This window comes from Psammomys obesus, unplaced genomic scaffold (assembly GCF_907164565.1).
Source record: "Psammomys obesus unplaced genomic scaffold, mPsaObe1.curated_primary_1811, whole genome shotgun sequence".
NCBI lineage: Eukaryota > Metazoa > Chordata > Mammalia > Rodentia > Muridae > Psammomys > Psammomys obesus.
Genome location: NW_026596256.1, coordinates 8,702,154 through 8,727,593, shown reverse-complemented (window position 1 = coordinate 8,727,593; position 25,440 = coordinate 8,702,154). Strand labels below are relative to the sequence as shown.

At 42.5% G+C, this 25,440-nt stretch overlaps 1 protein-coding gene across 1 annotated transcript in view; it reads right to left on the bottom strand.

Annotated features, from left to right (window-relative positions):
* Med12l (mediator complex subunit 12L) overlaps positions 1-25,440 on the bottom strand; it is a 301,905-nt gene that overhangs the window by 248,395 nt on the left and 28,070 nt on the right. The window contains exons 4-5 of the mRNA XM_055596727.1: positions 23,373-23,532; positions 388-557 (exon numbers count right to left, since the gene is read on the bottom strand). Of these exons, the coding sequence (XP_055452702.1) occupies positions 388-557; positions 23,373-23,532 (330 nt within the window). The remainder of the gene's footprint in view (positions 1-387; positions 558-23,372; positions 23,533-25,440) is intronic.

The window sequence follows — 25,440 nt, the reverse complement described above, 5'->3', positions numbered from 1 at the left end:
TCTTTCCATGAATGCATCAATTATAAAGATATATATAAAGATATATATCATATATATTATATTATATTATATTATATTATATTATATTATATTATATTATATTATATTATATTATATTATATTATATTATATATATAACTATAGACATTGGCCAGCATGGAATTTTTGGTCAACCGCAGACCATATACAACAGGTATATACTGTGTCATTAGTCTAATCATGTAGCAGGCTATACCATCTGCATTTATACATTAAGTATACTCTGTGATGTTTGCAGAATGATACACTCACCTGGCAACCCATCTCTCAGCATGCACCCCTGTTGGCTGAGCATCACGTGACTGTACATGGAGGGTGTTCTTTTCGTGCATGCTATGATTAGATTACCTGAAACATGTGAAATGCCAGCTTCTCATTGTACTCCCACTGCTTCATGGCTTGCTCAACCTCTGGCGGCACAGGGACAGGACCATCGCCTGTACTGGAGGCCATGTGGTAAAAGTCAGAGATTTTGACCAACTGCTCTCTGAGGTATCTGGTAGATATTTGTGTCCACTCTGCATTAAAAAAGAGAGAGAGTTCCGATTGCAGACACAGCTGTAAGAATTCACCCTCCCTCCCATTATCCTCAAGAGACATTTTCAAGTCTAACATTTGTTGCATAAAATTGACTTTTGCATGTGTAGCCATTACTCAAAAAAAGCCTGCCCAGAGCCTGGCCAGATCTCAGGAGGACTAAGCCATTCTACTCCTGTGCTTCTGTGACCCTAAAAGATACCAGTACATGAATTTCATCATGTGTGATAAATGACAATATCACAAATCCACTGAAGGGTCATTGGAGAAGGAGGAGACAAGAAGGGAAGGGAAGGGGAGGGGAGAGGAGGGGGAGGGGAGGTGAGGGGAGGGAAGGGGAGGGAAAGGAGGGATGTGCACAGACACAAGCACGTGTGACCCTGACAAGACCATCTGTACCTCAGTTGTTTTGCTTTCTTCAACCAGCACTGATAGCCCAGAATGCAGAAAGTCAGGCTGAGTGAGAGGCATTAAAAGCTAAGAAATAAAAAGGAGGTAGAAAAAGTAGCACCAGAAAATGGGGCAGGGGGCTGGGGAGATGGCTCAGCTATGCTAGTGTGAGGACTTGAGTCTGAACCCCCAAACCTACATCTATCCAGGTAGACAGCACATGTTTGAAATCTCCAGTGTTCTTATGGCAAGACAGGAGGCAGAATCAGGAGGATCCTGAAAGCTTATGGGCCAGGGAGCCTGGTGGGAGCAGCTCAACTTAACTGCAAAAAAGGAAGCCTTCCCTCAGCCAAGGTGGAAGAAGAACCAAAAACTAAGGCTGTCCTGTGACCTCCATAGGTGCAATCCTCTCCCCCTGCCCTACCCTCCTTCCTCTCTTCTTCCCTCCTCTCAATCTCTCTCTTTCTCTCTCTCTCTCTCTCTCTCTCACACACACACACACACACAATTACTAAAATTATTTTAAAATGACTACCACTGGGGCACAAATTAAACTGTTGCCTCTGGCAACCAAATAGGATATGATACTAACTTTAGCCCATTCTGTGGGCAAAAATGTAGTAACTGCATGCTTGTAGCCAAGTTTCCCCAAGGACTTAGGAAAGCAGCATTTTCTAAGAAACCATTTCAAGGAAATGGCTCCACACAATGTTTTCCCATCACTTGGTTCTCCCACCCTCTCAGAAGTGAGAAGCAGAAACGATTGTCTGACGGTAACTGAGCACTTTCCCTTTACCAGCCAACCACACCCAATGATGACCATGGTTAACTGTTAGTTTAATCACTGGTTCCAACTACGTCTTGTAAATTAAAATTCAGTTTGTTGTGGTAGTGAAAGTCTATAATCCCACCACTGGGAGGTGGAGGCAAGAGGGGCTGGAGGTTATTCTTGCCTACCTAATAAGCATAAGGCCAGCCTGGGCTACATGAAACCCTATGTGAAAAAAAAAAAATAAAGTGACATAAACAAATAAAACACAAGCGCACGCCAAAGCTGTTAGACTCCGGTGATGAAGCAGTACAAAGGCATGATCAGACACTAATTACACTGATGCTCTGTTGCTAGTTAAACCATTTTTTTTTCCTCAAAAGCGCCACTGGTTACAAGATATTATCAGCAAAACCGATCAACTGAAACTAAAACCAAGACATTCCACTGTGAATGCCATCATTTCCTTGTCCCTTTGTGACATGGACTGATGGTCTCATGACTCCTGTTCTCAGAACATTAACCATCTGCTGAGACAAGCAGAGCTTACCTATAATAAGCAAACACAGAAACAATGATACAGACCCTGAGCTCTGTGCAGCAAACCTTGCGGGTAGCTTGCTCGAAGTAGGATACTGCTAACAAGCCCATGGCAGAACCAAAAATAACACCAATCTGTTCATACCTACCCTGTCTAAGGCATTATCTTCATTTTTTTTAAATATACATGCACAAGTTTACAATAGGAAATCTGTAACACACATACAAAATACAGAAGAAAGTTCATAATATCCCACTTAATCCCAACATTTATAATCACCACTTGAATATGAAGTTGTCCACGTTATCCACAGGAAGTGGGGCTTGCCCTTCCACCACTTATAGACACCAAGTGCACAGGTGCCCAAGGTCCTTTGTGAAACTGCATGGTCTGGGCTGATGGCTCAGCCAGTAAGGCACTTACCAACCAAGGGTGAGGACAGAGTTCTATCCTCAGAATGCAAGTAAATGTCGGGCAGTCAGGGAGGCAGAACTGTAATCCCAGTGCAAGGGAGGCAGACACAGATGCACGGAGCAACGAGACTATCTATAATCAGTGAGCTCTGCTCAATAGGTAAGGTGGAGAGAAAGTAGAAAAACCACCCAATGCCAGCCTTGGGCCTCCACATGCATGCACAACAAATATGTGTACCCACACAGTCATGCACCCATGTACATACACACAGGCACAACACAGACATGGAAAAATAAGTAAGAAAGCGGCATGCGGCATGTGCATAAAACCATGGCATATCCTCTTCATACTTTACAGCTTTCCTACATTTATAACATAAAATACAATGCAAATGTCACACAAGTACATGTTATACTACTGTGTGCATAAGGACAAGTACAAAAGTCTATACATGTTCAGGGCAGCTGTAATTTTTTCAAGTATTTTCCATCTGTGGATGGCTTAATCTGCAGTCAAAACCCATCTATGGATAGACTGGCTGGAAAGAGGGCTCATTGGGCAACACTGGCTGCACAGTTATTCTCGTGAGTTCAAATCCCCAGCACTCAGGTAAAAAGCCAGGCTTGTGATCCTGAGGAAGAAGGGGCAGGTGTGATGGTAGAAGTCTCAGGACTTGCCACCTGCTGGTCTGGCTCCATATTCAGTAAAACAGGAATATGGCAGAAAATGGTAGAGGAAGACACCCTTTTAAAAAACTGAATCTTTTTATAAACACATGCATATCTTTTCTTTAATCGCTGAACATACGACTTTGCAACCTGAACTCCCTTTAGGAATTAATAAATATAGCCCTCTCAACACTTCAACATCAGACATCGAATCATAATGTGACTAAGATGATCCAGCGATCTGTGGCAAAATGACAAAAGATTAAGAATTAGGATCCACATAAAACTATCATTAAGACCTGAACACAGATGGGGAGGGAGAGACGGCTCGGTGATTTAGAGCACTGATTGTTCTTGAAGAGGACTGAGGTTTGATTCCCTGCACCTATGAGTAGGCTTAGGAGGCCCTGGGGAGTTCAGCTGAAAGACAGAAAATAAAGGTTGTAGGGAAGATTTGGCTAGAGAGAATCACAGTCAAAATTTGAAGAAATGTGACCAAAGAAGGTTCTAAAAGTGGAGAGTTGTTCCCAGTTCAAGTAACTCAGACAACACGACCACACCCGTACTCTCATGCTGAAGTCTGCAAAGCTAGAGTGCTCGAATTGTGGACATGAGCACTACTCGGAATGCTGCTGTGTCAAGAACGAAAAGAACAAGGTTGTTGTTGGGTTTCATCAGTGCTCTTCCTCGTACTCCAGGACCCCAGAAACACAAGGCCATCTTCGATAATGCCGTACCCGAAGAACAGAAAGAAGGCTGGCCCAGAGGGGTGCAGAAGTCACAGAGTCTGCCTGCCCCCGCACTGCACGGATGCAAGAGCCATGAGACTGTGAGAGATGTAAGGCGAAGCGACCAGTAGTAAAAACCAAATATGACACCCAGCCACTCTATTCATCAGACACCCGAATTTATAAGCACGCAGTGTTAATAGATGATGCTCCACGAGAGGAACGGGGAGCTGGGTGCTAAGCAGAAGAGAAAGGAGCAACCATCCTAGTAGTAAACACAGCATGCCAAAGGCAAAGAGGCCTGGTGGTGTGACATTATCAGAGACTTGTTGGCACTAGAAGGCATTAGATAGTTATCTACAGTCCGAACCCCTGATCCACCACTCACAGGTTACGAACGATGCAGCAAAGTCCTGAACCTTGGCTAACTCTCAATTTCCTCTTCTGCAAAATAAAGATTAATAATTAATACCCCTATCACTGTAAAGACGAGAGACATTAGCACAATGAGCGCAATGGAAAAACTGACTGGTAAGGGCACAGACGACTCTAGAAAGGCACGGTGGACAGTGGCTGCCAGCGGACAGCAGGTACTGCTTCTGTCCTCGGCTCCCGTCTGGAGTGAGGAGGTGTGTGCTGATACTCCTCAGGTAAACTTTGTCACAAAAACACAGCTCCGTAACTAGGAACACACAAACATCACTGGGCTAACTTTATAAATAGGGTACTCATACAGCATATGAATTATATGAGTTATATAAACACTTAATTTCAAGTATGAAGTTATCTACATTTCACAAGGTAAAAGAAATTCCATGGTTCATGGAATAGAGGGCAGTTGAGGGAGATGAGAGGAAGAAACCAGGGTGGCCATAGGTTTATGGTTAAAGCTGGGTAGATGGCGAAGGGGCTTACACTCGTCTACATTCTTTTTTTTTCCTTTTAATATCCACGACAGAATAATTTTTAAAGTTATAATTATCCAAAATCCACATCTGGCCAGTGCTTACTTGTGGAATCAAAAAGGGGTTGCCAGTGTGTTGACCGGCAGTCAGGATTGCAGCTACCACCCCAGCATGATATGAGACCAAGAGAGCCAAAGCCCTGGCTAGGCTACTGTGTTCTGCTGAACTATCAGTAAACACGCCCCTCGGGCTGGTGAGGGAGTCAAAGAGAGCACAGAGTGTGGGAGTGTGAAAGAAGCCAGTGTACACTGCAGAAACACTACAGAGTAATGTTCCTGGACACACTAATCCTTTTAAAAACATTTGCCTATGGCTGGGAAGATGTTTGGCAGGTGAGAGCACTTGCTGCCCTTCGGAAGACCTGAGTTCATCTCCAAGCTCACACCTCAGACAGCCCACAACCTTCTGCGACTCCAGCTGCAAGGGAGCCAATGACCTTCCGCAGGTACCCCACACAAGTTACAAACACATGGACAATAAGAACAATAAATTAATAACAATAATAAATCTTTAAATGTCTCCTCTGTCTGGGATGTGAGTTGGCAGTAGACAGCTCTTGTGTGCCAAAAAAGTAAATAAATTATCAAATAATTATCTAGTTTTTTTTCGGCATACAGGATTCTCCTGTGTTATTTTTAAACTGGCTTTATTTTCCAGAGACACTGCATATTATACAAACTTCTGCCGCTGTGAAATTAAAAATATATATAGTCTACAACAAAACAAATAAAATATGTCTAAAATTAAAGCCATTGGTATTTAGAAACAAACATTTTCTACTGCAGGTTGGAAGTTCTGCTGGGAGTTACTGAGAGAATTAAGAGAGAAACCACCTGACACACGTCATTCCTGAGGTCCAAAGAGACACAGGAATACAGAGAGACCAGAATGCTCTGGTATACTGGGACTCGGGAGAGGAACAGAAAGGTGGCATTCTGCCACTTCTAGAAGGAAGGCTCAAATGAGTTTCACAGGCCGAAGCAGCTTTGCACTGTTTCTGGTGATGTTGATAATGGAAGTGGAAGTCTCCTGAAGCTAGAGGTTCCCAAATGAGTGTGGAATGACCACCAGAGGGCACCAGAGAAACACGTATCCATTTCCCAGAATCTTCTCAACCCGCACCTCAGACCCTGTTTTAGGGGAGTATATCCTTTTACCACAAGTGATTAAAAGGCACTGAAGAATTCTTGTCAAAGGAATATGAGGATCAGATCTGTAAATGAAGGCTAACTCTCAGGAAGCTGTATAAACAAAGTGAGTGGGGCTACCAAGTTCAGTAGGGACATGACCCTGGCAGGAACAAAGAAGACAGGTGGCAATGGCATTCTTGCCAGGGAAAACAGTAACTAGCCTGATGACAAAGATGAAGGAAAGGGCTGCTAGATTAGAGAGCTTTCGGGATCCACAGTGGACTGCCTTAGGAGATAATAGTGCTACCATGTGGAACACACAAAAACTACTTAGAGGTAGAAGGCTGGATTAAGCTTTGCTACACTAATTTCTTCTTTAATTACACTTTTAATTTTGGGAGCATTACAGACATGCAGATTTCTGTAGACACCTCAATGGCCAATGACCTTTGCCTTGGCACGGTATGATATCCGCAGTAAGGAAAAACAGGGCATATTTACAAAGAGTGAGCTGATTCTTTTAATTAACCCCCTTAGGACAAGTTTCCTCTGCCTTGGGACCAGGCCCAGGAGAGAAAGCTTCCAGCAAGACAACAGACTTGTCTGCCAGCTAACACTTTCGCTTCCCTGTGCCCACAACACACTGCACCCTCCCCACAGCAGGCTTGTGGACCTGTGCCCCAGGTGGGAGAAGAGACCTGAGGAATGAAGGGAGGGCTGCCTCCTGAGGATCTTGGTGGCAGAAGAAGAGACGGGAGAGGGCGGCTGGACACCTGAGTGTATTCTTACATCAGACACTTAATGACCCTTCCACACTCCTAGCTCTGTTACAGCTGGTAGGAAAAGCCTCAATCCCTGGTATAACAAAACCAATAGTTCACTTTCCCCTTTCTTTTGCCGTGATGGCATTCATACTGTGATCATGGTGCTCATTGTAGTTTGAGAAAACTTTCAACAATAAAAATGACAGTGTTTCTTGTGCCCGCGCGCGCGCGCACCCACACACACACAGGAGCTGCTCTAGAGCTTCCACTTGTAAACCAACCCATTCAGCTAAAAGCCTTTTGTGAAGACAAAACATGAGACAGCTTATCACTAGGTGACCCTACAACATAACTCTAGACCCAGAAGCCATTTAACACAGTAGCTTCCGCATTCTACAGAGGAGCCAGAACACAGTCCTCAGGCCTGACACTGACGGCCCCACATGCCCTACACTTTGTTTTTCTAAAGGTGAGATGCTGAACCTCACTGGCTCCTGTAATTATGGTCTATGTACTCTACCTGCATCACAGTCTACCTGATGACCCAACGACTATTAACTGCTCTCTACACAAATGCTCTGCGCAGTCTGGACTCCAATGCAGCAGAGCCGACTCCTCCGGCTTTAGAAAAGTTCACTGAAGACGACTTGCTTTGAAGACTATACACACTTTATGTAAAATAACTCTAAAACTGAAGCCCCTTCCTAGTTTTTTTTATCTTTTTTTTTATTTTTAAGGAGTTTTCTAACTATCATAGAATTAACATTTCAAAATACAGAAAGATCCAGCTCTTTTAAATAAGTCATGAAAAGGTTAATAGCATACAGCTTTTTAAAAGACCAAGGCCATTATATGTACACCATGCACATTGTAGAACAAACACCGAGGCCTGTGGAGACTATTTTAAAATATGGTAAAACATATCTCAGGGGACATCCAAGAAACTGGAATATTATGAACTATCTGAAGAGAAGGATGGGAGACAATAGGAAAAACAAAACAACAACAACAAAACATCATTAGCCCACCTTGAGCAGTCTGTGCTTTTTTACATGGTATGTATTTATCTATTTACCATGCACATATACAGCAAGTGTGGGGTGGATTTTAGGTTTCCTGGTTTGTGTTCTAACTAATACACCTGCAAGACGGAAGAAAACTCCCAGATAACCCCGCATCCCAGGACATCTCTCCTAGCCTCAGGCAGCTAACCCTGCCTTTCTGTGAGGAGCAGAGAGATACTGGGCTTCAAACGGGCTGTGCACACTTAAGAAGCAGAAATGGCCCAGATGTAGTGTTGAACGACAACTCTCGAAGGCCTGCTCCTAGGGGCATTTATTAGTGCGTGGGGCTCGGCGCTTGGATTAGATGTCCTACGACTGGATTGTCCCTAGAGAAAACTGATTCTCTCTCTCTCTCTCTCTCTCTCTCTCTCTCTCTCTCTCTCTCAGCAGCCACTAACAGTCTCTAGGTATTCAGCTAAAGATAGTTCTCCCTTCCATGTTGGCATGTCAACTATTGTTTAAGCAACCTTTTGTTACTTGTTTGTTTGAAATTTTATAGGTGCAGCTTCCCTGTCATTGACAGAAGATGCCATCTCACAGCACATTTTCTGGTCCTCTGGCTCTTACAACCTTTCTGACCCCTCTTCCATGATGTTCACTGACCCTTGGGTATATAAAAGCTGTGTTGTTGACATATTAATTGGTGTTAGGTCCCCTACAGTCTGTCACTTTCTGCCTTTTGAGCAGTTGTAGATTTCTATAATACTCTCCATCTGCTGTACAAAAAAAAAAATTCTTTGATGAGGGTTAGGGGCTACACTTGCCTGTGAGTATAAAGATAACTACTTAGAATGCAGATAGGAATCATACTGTTTTATGAAAGTGACAGTAGGAGATTCTCCTCTATAGCTCATGACCTCATAAGCCATGGGGAGCTGGTCAGGTTTATAGTACTGTGTGAATTCTCCCCCACTGAGAGGGCCTTAAGTCCAATTAGATTGCTATTGGTTACTCTCAGGATATAAGTGACACTATTACACCCTTGGGGCTATCCTGTCTTGCTGGTCCTTGTTGTGGTTTGTATACTTTACAGCTAGACCGGAGTGCTGGTTGTTTTTCTCCCTTGGCAGCTTGCACAGCTCCTATGGATACTGTGAAAGCTAATCTTGGGGAAGAAGGCTTTCAGGTCAAGTCCTGCTAAATTTTTCCAAGTTCTTTGTCTGATGTATGTGGTGTCTTCAGTAATAGGGTCTTACCTTAAAAGTACAAGAAGCAACAAAGGGCAGCAGCAACACCCTGATTTGTTTTGGGAGTCTCTTGGACTCCCCTGACAAACAACTTGAAGGGAGATTTCCCACATCTGGCACTGCAGTTTTAGTTTGACAGTCTGTGGTTCTTGGGGAGGAATTTAGTTTTCAAAGCAAAAAGAGGACTGCCTGTATGCAACTTATCCTTCTTTTGGAGATGCAAATTTGTTTTTCGGTTTAATATATGGTAAATATGTATGTATATTAAAGAATTGTTTAAAGATAAATCTATGCTCCTGTCCTGTTCCCTGTCTTTCTGCTTCTGGGTTACCTCACTCAAGATGATCTTTTCTAGTTCCCAACATTTGCCTGCAAATTTCACCATTTCCTTGTTTTTAACAACTGAGTAGTATTCCACTGTGTAAATGTACCACAATTTCTGTATCCATTCCTCCACTGAGGGACATCTAGTTTGGTGCCAGCTTCCGGCTATTACAAATAAAGCTGCTACAAACATGGTTGAACAAATGTCCTTGTTATATTGTTGAGCATATTTTGACTATATGCCTAAGAGTGGTATAGCTGGATCTTGAGGTAACACTATTCCTAATTTTGAAAGACTCTACTGATTGAGGTATCAAAGCAGAGGCTGTTACTCATAGCCAAACTTTGGGCAGAGTGCAGGGAATCTTATGAAGGAAGGGAAGATAGAAAGAACTGGAGGCCACAGGAGCTCAAAAAGGAGACCAACAGAGCCATAAAATCTGAGCCCTGAGGCTCCCAACCAAGGACAATACATGGAGAGGACCTAAAACCCTGGCTCTATGGGCTCAGATGTAGCCCATAGACTCAGTCTCTAAGTAGGGTCCCTAGTTAGGGGAGCAGAGACTTTCTCCAGCATGAACTCAGTGGCAGGCTCTCTGATCAACTCCCCTGGGGGTTCAGCCTTACCAGTCCACAGAGGAAGACAATGCAACCAGTCCTGATGAGACTTGATAAGCTAGGGTCAGAGAGAAGGAGAGGAGGACCTCCCATATCAGTGGACTAGGGGAGGGGCATGGGGGAAAAGAAGGAGGGAGGATAGGTTTGGGAGGAGAGGAGGGAGGGTACCACAGGCAAAATACAATTTGAATAAATTGTAATAAGTAATAATTTAAAAAAAAGAAATTTAAAAAATAAATAAACCTATGATGTATTATGAAAAAGCACATTTTGACAAGTATGGTATACATGTTTACTCATTGGAATACTGAGTAAACAATACAAAAAAAGCTGGAGATAACACAAAGATTTGTTAATGAGTGACTGTCCCAATAAACTACGGTAAAACCACACAATGAGAGCCTACGGAGCCACAGACCATCAAATAACCTCCAAGCTATGGAATAAACTATCTTTTAGGTAAAGCCGAAAGGAAAAAAAAAGACACATGTATTTGCAAGCTTTTGCAAAAATACAAATTTGAAGATAGAAACTAGCAAGAAATGGTTAAGGGCAAAGAGAACATAGCAGAATGAATATTCACAAACTTCTGCATATTTGTTAATAGTTATAATTACTAAAATATTATCCATCGGGGGCTGGAGAGATGGCTCAGAGTAAGAGCACTGGCTGTTCTTCCAAAGGTCCTGAGTTCAATTCCCAGCAACCCACATGGTGACTCAAAACCATTCATAAGTTCTTGTTCTGATGTGTGGGCATACATGCAGGCAGAATACTGTATATATAAATAAATCCTTTTTTAATGTTATCCATATTACATGTTGAAAAATATTAAATTTAAAGAAATACAAATGAAAGAATATATATTAACAATAAAAGAATGGGCAAGATTGCTCAGTGGGTTAAGGAACTTGCCACCCACACTTGGTGAGCTAAATTTGATCCCAAAACCCATGAAAAAGTAGAAGAGAGCTGACTCCACAAAGTTCCTGATTTCCCCATATATATTTGTGATCAATGAAATCTAAGGAACACTGAAAATATGGAAGCAATCCTAGCTTGAAGCCTGTCTCCGGAATCTATAAAGTTAGTATGTGGTCTCTTCAAAAAAGTCAAACTGGAAGTAAGCTGGTTGGCTAGATAAGAAACCAGACTGTCAACTGTGTGTTTGGCAGGTTTTATTTTTGTAGTCCAAAAGCCTCAGTGACATCACAAATAACTCACCATAAAAGGGGGGGCACTATTACTCTTTTGTATTTTGGGATGATAAGAGTGCTTCCAACACCATAGGCAACCTCAAAACCTCATGTGGCACAGAAGAAATGACAGTAAACAGCAACGTCTTCAGCAGTTTAACCACAAAGCATTTTAAGAAGCTTCTAATCTACCCCTTCCTCTAAAAAAAAAACCTCATGGATTCTATATGTCATCACTTTTCACCACACCAAACACCCAACAACTTCTATCAGAATTAAAGCTGCTCATGCTGCAAACTACCGTCTCTCTCTCTCTCTCTCTCTCCTCTCTCTCTCTCTCTCCTCTGTCTCTCTCTCTCTCTCTCTCTCTCTCTCTCTCTCTCTCTCGTCTATGGATCTTGGACTTTGCTTTGTCTCTCCTGTCCCCCACAGCAGTAGTGACAACAGTTCTGTCCATGGTCACTACATCCAACACTCTAGCCATTGCCAGCATCCTTTCCCCTAGCAATGCTTGTTGGCTCCAGATCCATCCCACGTACATGGCAACAGCAATCACCTCCTCACAGGGATGAAACAAGGCATCTTCCAGTGACCCAGGCCAGGACATTATCTAGCACCACCCACATCAGTATAAACAAATTGTAATAATAAGACCTACATGGTATAAGTGTAGTAGAGAAAATAAACAATCAACTATGCTAGCTAGTAATGACAGTGCCCGTCATAGCACTTACAGCATATTAACAGCCTATACCTACAGGGTGCCATGGACTGCTCTAAACACTTTAGAGGTATGGACTCATTTCATGAAGTATCGATTCATCTTGTGCTTACAGAGTACTGTCAGTCATCCGCATTTTACAGTCAGGAAACCGAAGGACAGTGTTGTGACCATCACAGTAATCACAAACCCTCTCACGCCTCCCCGCCACCCATGAGAGAACACAGTATCCTCTCCAGCAGACAACCCTTCCACAACTGACCCATGTTCAAGCTGAGCTGAAGGACAGCAGTTGCACATAAAGCATTTGCTCACATTTCCCTCTGCACTCATCACCCTTCAGTCAGAAGCGTCCTTACCTGATTCACATGCAGCCCACCCTCAACTCTGCCTCCTAGGAAAGCCCCTTCCCTCTAAATTAAACCACTAAGTCACTTCCGTGAAGCAACTCAACTTTTGAAGTTCTCTCAGACCTACACCCTCAGACTACATTTCATTCCTCCCACTATTCCCTCTGCCTTCCATGCTTTGGATTGTGTGCACGCATTCTCTTCACCCAAACTGGTTAACACCTACATAGTGATGTCTATATTCTTTTCCTCTGTCCCCACTGACTGGCGGGCACAGGCTCCAGGAGACTACATGCTGAATACAAGGAGCTTTGGAGACCACTTGTTGAATACTTGAACTGAAGCTCTTTGTCCAGTATTGCCACACCCAGTCCACATCTGTGAAACAAGACTCAAACAGCCTCCTCAAAGTGTTCAAACAGTAAATCAGAAAATGGACAAAATAGACACAATCCCCAGCAGCATTCATTAATGAGATGGGGACTTCGGTATAACACAAAAATATCCACAGAGGGCCAACAGTGATAGGGAGGGACTAGCCCTGTGGAAATTCAGCCTCAAGACTAATAGCCAAGGGACAGAACATCACCCAGGCTGAAAAACTTTCTCAGCAAGGCAACAGTTCTTGAAGCTAGGAAGACTGCTCATTCAGAAAAGTGCTGTTTATGCAAGCATGAGTACCCCAGTTTTTAATTTTTTATTAGTTCTTCTCTCATGTAATACATCCCAACTGCAGCTTCCCCTCGATCCACTCCTGCCTCTTCCCCAGGTATCTCCCTCTCCCCTGCTACACTCCCTCATGTCTCCCAACCCTGGAAACATCAGGACTCCCATGGACATCCACTGGACACCGCACAACTAGATACAGTAAGACCAGGCACAAACCCTCACATCAAGGCCAGGAGAGGCAACCCAGTAGGAAGAAAGGGGTCCCACGAGTAGGCAAAGGAGTCAGAGGCACCTGTGACCCCGAGACACCCCCACTCCCCAAACACAAAGCCAACAACCATGACATATATGCAGAGGACCATAATGTTATCCCTCAGAACTCACACACACACATACACACACACACACACACACACACACACACACACACACAAAATCTCAGCATAATGAAGTGCACATGCAGACAGACATGCAGACAGACAGACAGACAGACAGACCTTTGGGGCATACAGGCCAGTCAGCCTTTTATAATCAACAAGCTTCAGTCAAGGAGACTCTGCCTCAACAAACGAACACATAAAAAACAACAGCAACAAAAAGTACACGGCACCTGACCCCAGACACCGGCACGGGCACAAGTGCACATGCACACTAATATTACCGTGTTTTAGCTTCTGTTGCTGTGATAAAATACTGACCAGAACCAACTTAAAAGAAAATGTTTATTTAACCTTCCAATTATACCACCACTGAGGGAAGCCATGGCAGGAGCTTGGAGACAATAGAAGAAAAGTGGCTTGCTCCTCTACCTGTCTTCTCCAGTCCAGAGCTGGCACCAAACAGAGTGGGTCAGGCCCTTCAATGTCACTTAGCAATTAAGAAAATCCCCACACATGCCAATCTGATGGAAGCAATTCCCAACTAAGGTTCAGTCTTCTCAGGTATGTAAACTTGACAGCTAAGATTCGTCGTTACACTCACACACAAGTACACACACACATCAGCACACAGCCTCAGAACAGTGGGCACTTGTCTCCCTGCTTCTGCCAGTTCATACACACACAAGACGCTGTTTGTCCTGATGACAGCAGTGTCTATAGCAAACAGTGTAGTTGTTATTAGCAAACTCAGCAGTATGACAGTGGTTCATGGGGTGAAATTCTGCAGACAAGTGTACTACTTCTACTATTAAGAAAAAAAAAAACTAGGTTTCCTGCTCATTTTAAATACTACACTCGTCACTCTGTTTGAGATTCAGCTTTTCATTCATAATTATTAGCTGGTCCATTTAAAGCGCTTTTCTCTGCTAAGATCAAAACATTTAAGACAGCTAAACTTATCAATTCCCTGAAAAAAAAAATTGATTCAATTCACAAGATAAATGAAACCAAACAAAACTCTTCTTATTGCTGACAGAGAGAAAACTGGTTTAATAGCATAGAAGTATGGGGCCGGTCAAAAACTAAAATCAAGCTACTCTAATGTGCTGCAACCTATACCAGTGCTGGGCACATACAAAGCAAGCTATACCAGTGCTGGCACATACAAAGGATTCCACACTCACTACAGAGATATCAGCTCATCCGTGTTTATTGTCCCTTTATCCACAAAAGAGAAGGAAAACAGCCTCCATGTCCATCAACAGAAAAATAATGAAAAGGTGGCCAATACACAATGGAAGTTTACTCAGCAGTTAAAATTATGAATTTTGCAGAGAAATGGGTGGAACCAAAAAGCACATTAAGTGACAAGGCCCAGTCCCTGAAAGACTAACACAACACACATATTCTCTCTCAGACCTGGCCCCTAACTTTTAAAGTGAGAGAAAGAGAGAGAGAGAGAGAGAGCGAGAGAGAGAGAGAACAAGGAGTTATACACATAGGCACCAGCTATGAATGTAAGTAGGTATTTTTGACCCTGTCGTGGTTCCTATTGCCATTAACAAACACCAGGACCAAAAGCAACTTGAGGAGAAACAGTTTGCTTCCATCTCAGAGATGACAGCCCACCATGAAGGGGGAGTTCAGGGCATGAACTAGAGGCAGGAATCTAAGCAGAGGCCATGAAGGAGCACAGCTTCTGGCTTGTTGAGCCTGCTTTCCTTACAGGGTAAAACCCACATGGGTCACTGATTTTAAAGACATCCCACAGGGACAATCTTATGAAGGCGTTTTCTCAATTGTCATTCCTGCTCCTCTGATAACTCTTTTGCATCATCTTGACATAAAACCATGGACCATGAAAGGGGAACAAGAAGTACTGAGAAGGGGAGAAAATGGGGCCTGTGTGACATGAAAGGTGTGAAGGAAGGGAACACTGTGCGGGGGAGAGAGGGCAAGTAGGGAAGAAGAGGCACAGATGCTCTACTCTGCTTCCCTGTGGCTTTGATAAAACACTGACCAAATATAACCTGGGAGAGGAACGAGGTTACTTGGCACCATCCATCTCTGAGGGACACAGGGCAGGAACCTGGAGGCAGGAAATAAAGCAGAGACCACAGAACAGTGGCTGCTTCCTGGCTCACTATCCACACCGTTCTCATCTGGCTTTCTTTTATTTTTGGTTGTGAGCCTAGCCTTTAATGGCTGAGCCATCTCTCTTGCCCCTCATATGGCTTTCTTACCTGACCACCTGCCCAGGGCTTGGAACTGCTCACAGTGGGCTGGGTCCACCCTCATCAGTCACTAATCAAGAAAATGGCCCAAAGACCTCTCCACAGGCCACACTAATGAAGTCAATGTCTCAGCGGAGGCTCTATCTTCCCAAAATGACTCCAGTTTGTATCATGTTACCAAAAATAAAACAGCAAAAGAGGAACAGCTAAAACCAATTTTATTTGAAAAAAATGTCATAACAAAACCAAATACTTCGTAAATAAAAATTTGTAAAATTTGTAAAAATAAAATTGTTCGTTTGTTTATACATGCTTTCACTCTGTATCCCGGGCTTGTCCTTAATTCTTTATGTAGACCAGGCTGGCTTCGAGCTCACAGACATCACCCAGCCTCTGCCACTCAAGTGCTAGAATTAAAGGCATATACCATCATGCCTGAAAAATATAATGTTTTTTTAAAAGATACTTGATAATAAAATGTCATCTCCCTCAAGTGGGGATAGTAGCTCTCGCTACATATACCTTATTATAACACTTCATTTTATTTTAATTTTTAGGTCTCATAAGAACTAAGAATTACAAACTTGTACTTAAGCTTCTTTAATTCCATCAATTTAAGTCTCTGCCCTTGGCTGAGGGTGTGGCACAGTGTTAAAGTGTTCGTCTAGCATATATAAAACCCTGCAAAATAAAAAAAATAACTGAGTGAATAAGCACATAAATATCCGCCCTAATATTGGAATATTTGTTCCAGTATTTGTTCAACCCATTACTCCCTGCTTGAAGCCACTCATGGAAAGTCTCCCACTAACCCAAGGGCACTCTCACCTGTCAATTTTGCATACGCTGAGGAAGTCTTGCTGACACAAGCTCCCCGGGACCACAATCCACTTAACCTTTTATGGTGCCTTGAATAAGAATGGCCCCCATAGGCTCATCTGTTTGAATGCTTAGTCACCAGGGAATGAAATCATTTGAAAGGATCTGGAGGAGTGGCCTTATTGGAGTAGGTATGTTACCAGGGGTGGGCTTTGAGGTTTCAAAAGCCCAAGCCAGGCCCTGAAGATTTTATATATGTAAGTAAATTATCAATTAATATACTTACTAGATATATATGATATATATTATATATATACATATATGTGTGTATGTGTGTGTGTATATATATATGGAAAGAGTGTGTGTGTGTGTGTGTGTGTGTGTGTGTGTGTGTGTGTGTGTGTACCGCAGTTCAGGATATAGCTCTCAGCTACTTCTCTAGTTCCAAGCCTGACTGCCACCTGAAACTGTAGGCAAGCCCCCAATTAAATGCTTTCTTTTATAAGGGTTGCCTTGGAGATAGTGTCTCTTCACAGCAATAGAGCAGTGACTAAGACATCCATATATTAAGTCTATACCCTCTACACGAGAGTCTATGTGTCGCCTCGGTGTTACTGTTAGCCCACTTAGCTTTAGGAAGAAAAGCTTCTGCCAATAAAATTAAACAGCACTGTTTTATAGCTCTGTTCCAATGCTGAACATGGAACAGAAAATAAAACATATGTTTCTATTACAAAGGAATAAAAGCCATTTCTATTGAAATCTACACTCTACAAATCCTAAAAACATCACCAAGACGACAAAAGTCATAAAACCAACATTGGGAAACAGTGACAATGGATAGCCAATCTCACCCCAAACATATTCAATGGTTTTTTTCACTATCAAAGCCAGAAAACAGAACTTCATTCTGCAAGTTAATCTTCTCAAGTGCATTCAATCTCCTCCAACTCCACACACGTGCAAGTATTCTCTTGGCTATTTAGCTTATCTGGAGTGTGAACCTTGCTACATAATACTGTAGTGATGCAGGCAAGTGCTTCTAAATGTTCTATATAATTAGACACTGAAGAAAATGGGAAAACACAAGAGGCCACCAGATGTATCAAGGTATCAGGATCAGGTATTTGAAAAATGGAATCACTCTATATAATATGCATTGTATATTACACTTGCATCGTATATTACAATTGCATAATTGTATATACAATTACATTGTATATTACACACACACACACACACACACACACACACACACACACATATATATATATATATATATATATATATAAAGTTCCCAGGTGCCTGGGGCAAAAGCAGCCTGGACAAGTGATTCCAAGTGGGAAGGAACCCACTCAGAATGTGGCCACTGTGGAGCTCTCCAAATCAAGTATTCAGCCTGAGAAAGCAGCCACCAGGTGTTAGGAAGACAGTTCCTGGAAACTTGACTAGCTCCCTATACCCAACACACTGGAGTTAACTGTGGCCCCCATACCCAGCACACAGTATTTGGCTGTGGCCCCCACTCCCAGCACACAGGAGTTAGCATCTACCTGCTTTATCTGTCTGTCCTATGTGTTGACTTGCAATCCAGCACAGAAGCAGGAAGGGAATACTTGGGACAAAAAATGACTAAACAATGCCCTAAGTTCCTTATACATCTCAACTCCATAAATACTCCTAACTACTCAGATTTTAAACTCATCTCTCTGCCTAAGTAAAGGTTCCACAAACTACAATAAGTCAGGAAAGAAAATTTCATTCTGGAAAGCTGTGTCTCAATAGGATGATATTCCAGCTTATATTATCATAGACTGGATTTTAGAACACTAGTTTAAAAAAAGAAAAGAAAATACTGTTGGGATCTGTGTTGTTCACCCACTGTCATGAATTTTATCAGATCTCTAAAAGCCAGGGACTGAAGTTACAAGTGACTGTCCATTGTTTGCTCAGTGTGCTGCAATGGTGCAGAACTTGCTTTTGATGCTGTTTGTATGATCTGTCCTTACACAGACGGAGTCAACATTAACTGTGGTTGCTCTCTGAGGGGGCAAAGGCACAAAGTTAAGAAGCTTTGTGTTTTCTCCAGTCAGGAGAAAATAGTGAGAAGGGTAAACCAAAAAGGAAAATCCTTGATTTTCAATTTCAACTAAAATAAGGAGCTCAGGGGCCCCTATAGGGACCTGAGACCTTTTTCTGAATGCTGAAGCAGCAGTTCTGTCATGGCTAGATTACAGCCCTTGAAGAACAACAGAAAAAAAGTATCAGCTGGTCCACTATGATGCCATTAAGCTAATAAAAGAAACTTTCTCTACCTGTAGTTGCTAAGGAAGGCATCAGAAGCTTGAAGGAAGTAGAAAACGGGGCAGATGGTAAGATGGGCACAAGGGGACCTTTTAGCAACCCAGCCATGTGTGCTGGACATGGAAACCTACCAAAATGCACTGAGTTGGCCTGGCTCTTGAACTTGAAGCTCCGTGTATTTAATGTACACGATGACGGGGGAAGCAGAAAAATACAGAGGATTTAATATTCTGGTGTGTTAGCCTGAATGAAAACGGCCCCCATAGGCTCATGTTTGAATGCTTGTTCCATGATTGGTGGTACTATTTGGGGAGGATTGAGAGGTATAGCTTTGTTAGAGAAGGTGTGTCGCTGGGGATGGGCTCTGAGGTTTAAAAAGTCCACGTGTTCCCAATTAGGATGCTCTCACTCGCTCGCTGGTTCATTGCCCCCATCCCCATGGCCCCTTCCTTGCCTTGTGGTTGTCTTAACACACACGATGCAGCTCCTTCTCCAGCGCCATGCCTGCCTGCCTGCCACCATGCTCCCAGATGATTATGGATTCTCATCCTCTGGAACCATAAGCCACAAATTAAATGCTTTCTTTGATAAGTTGCCTTGGTCATAGTGTCTTTTCATAGAACAGAACTAAGACGTCTGGCAGGCACATCAGCAGTCCTACATTACCTCACAGACCATAATGGCCTTTGACTGAACTTACTCCATTATTCTAGTATATACTTTATAATTATAATGCATTCATATAAGGTCACACCCTGGATTTTCCTTTAAATGACTGGTTTTTAACTTCAGCCAAACAGCAGTTCCTGAGGCTACACACGGTAGCACATTTCTGTAACATTGAGTACTCAGGAAAATGTAGCAAGAGGACTTCCATGACAAAAGTCCTAGGCCAGCATGGGCTACACAGCAAGACTCTATCTCAAAGATCAAATATAAATCTCCCCCAAAGCAGGTTAAAAGATCAGAGAAGGGAATAGTAAGACACAGTTGCTATATAGAAGGACATGGAGAAAGGGGGAGGAAAAACTTACCTGAGAAGGGGAAACAAAGGGCCACAAAGAGAAAGAAGGAAGAAGAAATAACAATAGGATATTTGAAAAAGCCACAGGAAATTATATTGTGTTTACTTAAAATTGCATAAATATGCTGTTTGTGTGTATACATACACACAATTTAATGAAGTTACACAATTCAGGGTGACACTGCTCCCTGTAAAACCACAGACTAACAAATATTCAAGTTCTGGGTACAAGAACACTCCTTCCCAGTTGTTAGTCAGAGTAGTCCAAGGGAATCCCCAAACAAAACAGGGTATTGCTGTTTACCTTAGTGGTCCCCATAAATCAGTAAAAAAGGTAAGACCCAAATGTTTAGGACACCGTATATCAGACGTAGAACTGGGAGCAATCTATATGGATCTGACCTGAAAGCCCCCTCACCGAATGATTGATCTTATAACATCAGAAGGAGCCAAACGAGCCACCAAGAGAGAAAAGCAATCAACAATTCTATCCAGCTCTGGTGCCTATGAACCGCAGCAATGAGCATCATGGCAATATATCCCAATACAACAGCGGCACTGATCCTGAGGGTAACCAACAAATTAGGGGTATGCCACCTGATGTGACTTCAGACCTCCTCAACAGGAGGAAAATCATGCCTAGCACTGTGAAATTAACCAAGGCTGAGGAAGTCACAGAACCTATTATTGCCACTTTCCTAAATCAGTATAACTCCAAACCATATTCTAAATACTTATCCACTAAAAAGCATGGTTCTCTCCCCTCATCAAAGAGGCCAAGCAGTGGTGGCATGATACCTCTGCCTTTAACCCCAGCACTTGGGAGGCAGAGGCAGGGGGGTGTGAGCTTGAGGCCAGCCTGATCTACTACAGAGGGAGTTGTAGGACAGCCAGGGCTACAGAGAGGAAGTCTGTCTCTACTACACAACCCACATTTGAGGCTCAGGAAACAACTACATAAGAGATGACAGAAAGACTGTATGAGCCAGAGGACCAACTTCAAGATAATCTCTTCTTAAACAAATAGGGGGAATGAAGAAGGGAGAACACAAAGCAATAGTAATTACATAGTTAAATTACTCAGTAACTAATACAAAGGGTGAGACAGTCATTTTCAGTACAGAAACTTGGCAGATATCACCTCATAATATTATATGACATGCCAAGATAGTTATGGAATTACTGTCTTAGTTAGGTCTCTATTGCCATGATAAAACACCATGACCACAACAACGAGGCAGGTAAAGGGTTTACTCAGTTAGTTTCGCAGTTCAGTTCTGGAATGTGTTCCATAACTGAGGGAACTCAGAGCAGGAATTGAAACAAGGCAGGATCCTAGAGGAAGAAGCTGATGGAGAGACCATGAAGAAGTGCTGCTTACTGGCCTGCTCAGTCTTCCTTGCAGCACCCAGGACCATCTGCGCAGGAGCAGAACCACCCACCATAAACTGGACCCTCCTACACCAATCATCAATCAAGAAAGTACCACAGACCAATCTGGTAGGGCCTTTCCTCAACTGAGGTTCTTGCCTCTCAAATGACTTTATCTTGAGTCAAGCCAACGTAAAACTAACAAGGCGAACAGTTACCATCTGATAACGGGAAATAAGAGAAAGGGAAATAGAGGATCTCTCTGAAATCAGATTTCTCCCTTTCAGAAATATCAGTCAAGGAAAAGGAAGGGTTAAGAATGGTCCCTGATTTAAAACAACTAAAAACAGATGAGGAGGATGACTAGGAATGGAGAGAGAAATTGGGGGCTTGCTTTAACCCTCAACCACATGGTGGTAAAAGTGGAGCACACATAACACACAACACTCTCTGTCAGGGGCAAGGCCTAAGACACTGTTTCTCAACCTGTGTGTTGCCCCCCCTGTCAGGGGCAGGGTGCCTATCAGATATCCTGTGTATTAGATAGTTAAATCATAATTCATAACTGTAGCAAAATTACAGCCATGAAGTAACAAAGAAATAATGTTATGACCACCACATGAAGAACTGCATCAAAGGACCGCAGCATTTAGGAAGGTTGAGAACCTCTGGCCTAAAAGGTTATAATCAAACTCCTAAAACTCATACAATTGTAAGGTGTTCTTAACTGTAGGCTTTAGTGTTTTTCAGATTTCAAGGCTACGTGTGCTTTCGTGAGAAATAATACAGCAGGTACCTGACCTTCACAGATTTAAACATCAACATTTTTAAAGGCACAGCAGCAACTATAAAGACCTGAAATACTCCATAAATTGAATCCAAAGATGCAGATAAATCGTAGTGTGCAGTATGTTGCTTATGAAAGGGACAGAAAAATACAAGTGACTGAATCCACGAACAAACTTTTATAAATATGCAAATGATAGAAACATCGGCTTTGAGGTAGGCAGAGCACACCTCCTCAAACCAACTGCTCATAGGGACAAGGGCACTAACAGTAAGGGGGATGAGTGCAACAAGAAAGCCGCCATATTCTCAACTAGTAAGAATGCTTCCCTTCACATGGTGTGTGTGTGTGTCTGTGTGTACACCTAAGGAATGGAGTAGTCTCATCAGTAAGCACAGGCAGTGATACTGTGAGTTTTAAGGATTATGAATTGGTGAAATATTTAAAACCACACACACACAAAATGGCATCATCCATATATAATGAACACAAATGCTTCATGCCTAGCTATTTACTTCTTAATTTTAAGAATTACTGAAGAATAACTCCTGTATGCCAGGTACTACCCTGAGAGACCGGCACTAAGGCTATCAAGAAGACACCCTGCCCTGAACTATTCAAAATTTCCATCCAGCAGTTAGGATGAATGAATATAGATAGATAAGCAATAGGTTAATACAGTGGGTGATATCAACAGCTGCAAATCAAACAAACAAGGCAACAGCCATGTTAGCCAGAGTGGTTCCAGGTTCCACAGTACCACAGTGGAACCGGGGACCCCGAGTAGGGATAGGAGAAGGAGAGCAGTGTCCACCTGCTTAACATCAAAGCTTTAATTCAGAAAGAGCATGCAGGCTGCTGGTGTTGACCAGGGGAGGGGCCAGGTGAGTAGGGCAGTGGTCATAAAAGGATTCTGAGCACATGAGTAGCATGACTTCCGTTCTAGTAGGATCACCCGGGCTACAACACAGAAAGCTGTGCTGGCGCAGCAAGATGAACTGGCATCAACTGTCACTGCACAGGGAAGGGCAGTGGTACTGAGCAGAAAGAGGCCGTGAGCATGGGGGGATACAGGGTAACCAAGAGTCTAAGTGGGCTTTAAGGCCTGCTCAGTTGGAGTGGAAGCATGTAGAAAAGCCTGTCAGAGGTTGCTTCTGTCCAGACAAGAGATTGTGGTGGTCTGTACCTCCACAGCTACTTGCACAGGGTTCAGACATTCTGGAGATATCGACAAGACTTGCTGAGTGAAGAACAAGTGACTTTCAGCTGCGCTGTGGACTTTCTCAGGACTCACCGTGCTGAGCTCCAAGAGGATGCAGCTGACAAGTACTTGAAGAATCAATAGGAAAGGTTAAAACATTGCATGCTGCCTCACTTACCCAAATTGGGATCCGGAGCCTGGCGTTTCTTAATTTTCGCTTCAGAAATAGCAGAATAGTAGGCACAAGTCATCTTGATCAGCCACGTTGCTCGAACCATTGGCACAGAGTACTTAGCTAAATATGCAAAGACATCCTCTTTTTTACTGAGGATGGGGACCTAGAAAGAAATAACATGTAACAATCAGACACTAGAGCATTGCTAGGAAAACTTCCTGAGAAGGAAGCAAGAAAAGGGCTGGAAGTTATATGCTGTTATAAGAAACTATTCTTGATGGACTTTCAAACGTGCATGTGGTTTCAAAAGTGGGAAGAAAATTTAAGCCAATTTTCATGAAGAAACAAGAATTAAAATTACATTTAGCACATGGCAAAATGGTGATCAGCTATGCTTTCTTATTCATAAAACAAAGTCTTGCCACATTCTCAGATAAGGAAACTTATTTGCCTTATGAACAATCAGGGGAAAATAATTTCGTAATACTCTCCCAAATGATTTATCCCAAAATTGGAAGGAGAAAACCAGATAGAATTTGTCACCATTCTACATTGTATTTGTGTGAGGCTTTCTAACTGTGACATTTCATAAAAGCAACAATTTCAAGAAACTTTCTGAAAGTGGCTTTAGCCCAAAATATTAACTAGAGCCTAAGATCAGTGAGTACGCTTAACACACACTGAGCTACAATAGCTGGGCAATTAATTCGCTGGCTGAAATAGTCACTTGAGGCTGTTAATTAGCTCTTCAAGACCACAAAGGTACAATTCAGCAAATTAGTATCCCAATATACCAGTGTCTGGTTTGAAAGAGTTAATTCATTCTTCCAGAATACCTCATAAATATCCCATGAAGAGCTCCATCATCTATTCAATTTATGAGTATGGTGAATAATGTCAACAAGAGTACATTTGTTAAAATGCAGCAGGATGGGACTAGTAAGACTGCAAGGTGCACAGGCTATTCACCATGGTGGGTGGCCATTTCTGGACTACTTCCCTGGGCTTTGCCAGACGAGCCCATCATTCTCCAGCTATTTATGAATTTTGATAATACCAATCCTATGTACCTCACAAAGTGGTTATTCTGGTTTTCAAAAAATTATGTATATTGATTATTGGTATAATCAAAATTATATCAATAATGCTTTGTTCCCAGTTAGGGATTTGTCTGTACTACCCCAAGTGTTTTCATGCCATAGATTTATTGGCCCTTTCAAAAGAAAACACTGGAATCCTGCCACAGATCACAAGAAACCTGATCTCTCTACCCCCAAAATCATACTTTGGTTGAAAATCACGGCTTCAAACATGCCAACTCATGGAGTATAGAGTTATTCTACTAGCTTGTCAAATCAGTGGATTTTTACGAATTACAATCCTAGTACAAGGAATGATCCCTGGAATTAAAGTGTAAATAACTTTTTTTTTTTTTTTAAATATATAGTCCCTAAGAGCAAGCTACTTCAGTTGGTCTTTCCAAAGGAACATCAAGCTGTTCCACTACTGAAGGGATGTTTGTCTGCCTCAGTCAATGGGGAACAGAGTGTTAATGCTGTGTTTACAGAAGACTGAAGAATTCTTGATCAGGCATGCCTGCTGCCTTGGGTGCTCAGTTCAGAATGTCACCCCCATGACACAGAAAACTGCACTGCACAAACACAACTAAAGGGAGGCAAAAGATACATTAGCCAAATCTGTAAAAGCTTTGTCTCCACATAACACAGTGACACAAATGTCCTGAAAGTTTAGCACACGAGGCACATCTTTCATGGAACACGGTCTCTGTGTTTACTACCGTTTAAGACAGAGACAAGAGAACACAGGGTCAAACATTCAGCTCAAGACCTGATGCTTTTCACTAGAATATAAAATATGGAACCAGTGGTTTATACTGTATCACTCCAGGTCAGGCTGCTCTTCATTCATCGACACCAAAGGGATGTAAGATTAAAACCTGAAAATGCAGGAAAATGCCGAGTAAAAGTGTCTCCAAAGAGTCCTACTAATTGTATCTTTTCATAGATTACCAAGGGATTTATTTAAACAGCAACTGTTAGGAGGAAAAAAA